This window comes from Limulus polyphemus, unplaced genomic scaffold (assembly GCF_000517525.1).
Source record: "Limulus polyphemus unplaced genomic scaffold, Limulus_polyphemus-2.1.2 Scaffold909, whole genome shotgun sequence".
NCBI lineage: Eukaryota > Metazoa > Arthropoda > Merostomata > Xiphosura > Limulidae > Limulus > Limulus polyphemus.
In genome coordinates, this window is record NW_013666519.1 from 388,279 (window position 1) to 393,911 (window position 5,633).

Genomic DNA, 5,633 nt, shown 5'->3' on the forward strand with positions numbered 1-5,633 from the left:
CACATTTTATTGCATATATTGCGTATTACGGCAAAAAGTTGACGCATTTGACTGGTATGTCATCTTCTTTGGTATATCATGTGTTTCACACTCTCGGCACGTTTTATTGGATATATTGTGTCTTACGGCAAATAGTTGACGCATTTTACTGGTATGTCGTCTTCTTTGGTATATCATGTGTCTTTTAATATACTGTTTTCTATAGTTACCGCTCCCAAATAAATTGCACTCCGCACTTTGGGGCTGTGGGCGCATTATAAGAGTGACAGCCAAACGACACTATTCAATTAGAGTAACCCAAGAGTTGGCGATGTTGACTAGCTGCCATTCCTATAGTCTGCCATTTCAAAATTAGACAGCTAGCGCAGATTACCACTTAATTAGCTTTGTGTGAAAATCAAGAAAACAATAACTTTATATAGCAGGCACTACATGTAGACAAACAACTTTATATAGCAGGCACTACATGTAGACAAACAACTTTATATAGCAGGCACTACATGTAGACAAACAACTTTATATAGCAGGCACTACATGTAGACAAACAACTTTATATAGCAGGCACTACATGTAGATAAATAACTTTATATAGCAGGCACTACATGTAGACAAACAACTTTATATAGCAGGCACTACATGTAGACAAACAACTTTATATAGCAGGCACTACATGTAGACAAACAACTTTATATACAGGCACTACATGTAGACAAACAACTTTATATGACAGGCACTACATGTAGACAAACAGTCAAATAGGAAATTTATTATTTTAATACCTATTTTTCTGTCCGCCCAGCAATGTGTACTAAATGATGCAGATGAAAGCTGCCACCTAACAGGAATGATGCTTTTACAGTCAAGGCAACTTATCTTTGATGGGTTAAAATAAGGCAAAATGTTGCTGAAATTTGGATGTCCTGTTATTTTGTAAATATGACTTAAAATCATTAAACAATGTAATATAAAAACACATATTTTTTCCGTTAGTAATACTATGTTACTCCAAAACGTCTCTCCCTATTTTATGGTTGTCTTGAGATCCTACAGTATATATGTCACCAGAAGAAAGAGATCAGACAAATTGTTTGTTTTTAAGCACAAAGGGTTGTATATACTCTGCCCACCGTGGATATTTAAATCAGATTTGAGCGTTATAAGCCCACATGAAATAACCATCAAACGAAGTATGGTGACAATATCTACATGAGGATGCATTCAAATTCATCTTTAGAGATAGTTAATTGTCTTGTCTGCTAGACTAATTACAAGATATTACATACACCATCTAGGGGTTAAAACATTTGTGAACAGTGGATACGCTCTTTGGATCACAGATCACTGATTAATAATACTGCAAGTATATATGTAGTTAATACTCAGTGTCAAAAAGGAGCAACTCTCAGGTTTTGTTTGCTAAGTTACTCTCACCTATTGAACAGGAACAATGTCGAAACTGGGTTTAGCCTACATTCAGTAAAGAATTACAAAATTCGTCAAAAGGTAGAACTCTCTTTAAGACACTGGGCCAAGACTCGTAAAACCTAACTCCCCCGTTGGGACAGCGGTGAGTTTACGGGCTTAGAATGCTAAGATCCAGGGTTCGAATTCCCCCGCGGTGGACACAGCAGATTGCTCAATGTGGGTTTGCTAAAAACAAATAAACAAACAACAAACCCAAAGCCTAAACAATTTCGAAAGGCTGTTGTTTGATTGACATGATATTTGTTGATATTGATGTATGAAATCTACAGATGGCATTGGAGTTAAACTAAGTAAATAAATAATGATTTATGTGTTTTTTTTACTTGTAGAAACATGTTTTGGAACAATTTGATCTTCTTCAGAAACCTGCAGAAATTTCACCTTTCTTCAAACCATTTTTGTCTATTCCGGCAACTGTGATGCCCGTAGAACGGTATGACTATGTTTTTTTTTAGTTTATCAGTGTACTTCAGATTTCGTAACACTATTCAGTACATCAGAATACATTAGATATATAGGTATGTTTACATATGTAAGTTTATATAGAATATACAGAACCATAGCATATGAATATGAGCACACCCAAAACCATTTGTTTTATCCGAAATACCCACAGTACTTCTACATAGCTCTACTGAGCATGAACCCTAAAGATCAAGGAAAAGGGGAAGCTGCGGAGTACTGATGGGTCTGTTTCTGCTTAGTTTTATGCTTGTATTGTATTGCATATTGATATCATTAATGTCAACTCTAAGGCAAAACTGCGTATTTTAGTTTGCCAGGACACTGTATATATGTGATCTTCGACACGTATATGTCCGTTTGAGTTTTCTTTATTACTAGTGTTATCCTTGTATGTCTTCGGATTGAAAGAGTCTAGTAACCACCATACTTTTAAATTGTGTTCATCACCAAAAACACTCCTGCATAAGGTAAATATGCATCAATTATTAAAAATTGATTAAAGGTTGCTTTTTTATTGACAAGCTTTAATTTTAATGTTTACTTTTCGTTATTTTCTTTGTGTATAACTGACACGAACAGGATATGATTGACAAGGCTTTCGTGAGAAACGTAGGGGTAAGTTACCATCCAAACTAACAATAAAATGATTATCGTGTTAAAAAAGAGAACTGGTCATGAATTAAAACACATGAATATCAGTCAATGTATTAAAAAGGTTTCCTTTGCGTTGGATTTTCTGTATTTTTCTACATATTTCTCGTTAATTATTAACATTTGAAACAGATATGTAATTCTACGTAATACTATTTAAAAAAATAAATCAGTTATCAGTATATTGTACAGAGGAGACTGCTCTGGATTGAAAACTTTCATGGACTGCATCTCCTAACACAGGTCTTCATCAAAACACTTGTATCGTCATTCTCCTTACTGAGGCGCTTGACTCGCAATCAGAGGGTCGCGGGTTCGACTCTTCGTCCCACCAAACATACTTACTCTTTCAGCCGTGTGGGCGTTATAACCTGACGGTCAATCCCGTCACTTCTCTCGTGACTATAACCAGAATTTAAACATCGCACCACTAATTAATGAACTCTACGGATGATATAACTACCCGGAACACTTCCTGTGATTCTCTCGTGGCTTTAACTAGAATTTAAACATCGCACCACTAATTAATGAACTCTACAGATGATATAACTACCCGGAACACTTCCCGTGATTCTCTCGTGGCTATAACCAGAATGTAAACATCGCACCACTAATTGATGAAATCTACGGATGATATAACTACCTGGAACACTTCCTCTTGACTCTCTCTTGGCTATAACCAGAATGTAAACATCGCACCACTAATTGATGAAATCCACGGATGATATAACTACCTGGAACACTTCCATTGACTCTCTCTTGGCTATAACCAGAATGTAAACATCGCACCACTAATTGATGAAATCTACGGATGATATAACTACCTGGAACACTTCCTGTGATTCTCTCGTGGCTATAACCAGAATGTAAACATCGCACCACTAATTGATGAACTCTACGGATGATATAACTACCTGGAACACTTCCTGTGATTCTCTCGTGGCTATAACTAGAATTTAAACATCGCACCACTAATTAATGAACTCTACGGATGATATAACTACCTGGAACACTTCCCGTGATTCTCTCGTGGCTATAACCAGAATTTAAACATCGCACCACTAATTAATGAAATCTACAGATGATATAACTACCTGGAAAACTTCCCGTGATTCTCTCGTGGCTGTAGCCAGAGTTCAAATACTTCTTGATCATATCACTAATTGGTGAAAGCTTTGATGTATTGTGCTTAATTCTCAGAAAACTCAAGTTATTATCTTTTATAAAGTCTCAACAAAAATACAACCAAATAACTTCTATAATACATCAACAGCCTTTTTTTATTGTAACACTATAGTATTTACAGGCATCATTTCTAATAATGAATTAACTTGGAACAAGCATTTTACTTGCATTTTCACTAACACCAGAAAAAGAATTAGCTACATCCGTAAAACTGGGATCGTGTTCACGGTTGTAACTCTTATTAATCTCTAAAGTTTTCATTAGAATACTCCTGTATTAAATATGTACCACGTCCGGCTTTCTTTTTCAGTATCTCCAGATTCCACAAAATCGAGGCGTTAGAATTCTTTCTGTCATCCTATATGCACTCCTTCTAAACTATTATGATAACTCATGTGGCATTCCAACAGCTAAATAATATATTAAACTATCAACCGAAACTCTTTTTCAACCAAGTTCTTCAGCAACTACTTCGTCCTGGCAAAAATATCGCCCTCCATAACATTTAATTAACAGTTAATTACACCTCTATATATTCGTTGAAATTCTACCATCATATCTTGCTTAATAAGAGTAGGGGTTGAGTGATTTTCAATCTCTGACTACTTGAGCTCTTTCCTAAACTTTCACAAAAAAAACATAAAAAAACGAAAAAATGGTTGACTTGATTAAGACAACTAGTAGTTAAAACATCGTCCTCATCCCAACAGGAGGTTTATACCAAGAATGTTTTCAGTCCACTGAACAATATAATTATATAATAGTTTATTATCATCCCACAATCAGGGACAAATTATCCAGTAGGTTTAAGGTTTGGGCCTAGAGCGCAAACGTTTGAGAGATGCAATCTTAGGGATAAAAATAAACAATTAATAAAAAAAAAATTCCACCCATTTCATTGTATTTTAATTTATTGGAGTTTTTTTGTTGGTGGAAAATTTTCTTGGCGGGTCATTCGAAAAGTTATGGGTGCATCTAAAACTGTGATTCTAGAGTACCAGTTAACCCTAATATGCCCACAACCACCGTAAACTTTAATTTAATTTTATATTTTCTATCATGATGTTTTTCAAATTTCATACATTTTTTGTGCAAAAGTTTAACTGGAAATGTCAACAACAAAAATTAATATTACACGTGTCATCGCTAAAAAGAGTCATTAATGAAATATACAAAAGTAGAATTTTACACTATAAATGCTTTCAAAATAAATAAAACCTTGTCATCTTGGATTATGTCGAATTTCTGCAATTCTAATTCTTCTTTGTATTGTTTAGTCTCATAATTAGATACATTAAACAACAGGACACTTGGTATATCTCATTGATGTAAACAAAAAATATTAATTAATAACATAGCACTTTGAAGATATTGAAATTTTATATTCCACGAATTGCAGAAAAAATCTGAAGTCAGAAGCTAAGGATGTTATAGAAAAAGAATTGTTACCAGCCTTTCAGGAACTTCGGAATTTTATAGAAAAGGTTAGGTGTTTAAAGATTGTTTTGTTCAATAGTTTATATGTTGAACTAACTGCTTACATGCAGCCTCTATTGATGAATGAGCAATATTTCTTTTACACAAAGACGATTAAGGAAATTCAAAAACAATTTATTATTATTATCCCTTTTAATAAAGCCTGTTGTAATTTGGGTTTTATATGTAAACAAGAGGTAATCCTAAATAGCTGCGGAACTTGAAATTCTTTTAGGAAGGATTAGAGTCAATTAATCTATGAGACCTTTTTTCATTTTTATTAGCTATATTTATGTACGCCAGCAATACCAAGAGTGGGGCGTGCGTATACCTGATTCGATTTGATTACTCATCAGGATCTCTATGAGCCT

At 34.4% G+C, this 5,633-nt stretch overlaps 1 protein-coding gene across 1 annotated transcript in view; it reads left to right on the top strand.

The window, feature by feature from the left end:
• The window catches only part of LOC106461180, a gene marked incomplete at its 3' end in the record, with an annotated part of 37,157 nt that overhangs the window by 19,466 nt on the left and 12,058 nt on the right, over nt 1–5,633 (top strand). The window contains exons 6-7 of the mRNA XM_022388037.1: nt 1,815–1,918; nt 5,186–5,270. Of these exons, the coding sequence (XP_022243745.1) occupies nt 1,815–1,918; nt 5,186–5,270 (189 nt within the window). The remainder of the gene's footprint in view (nt 1–1,814; nt 1,919–5,185; nt 5,271–5,633) is intronic.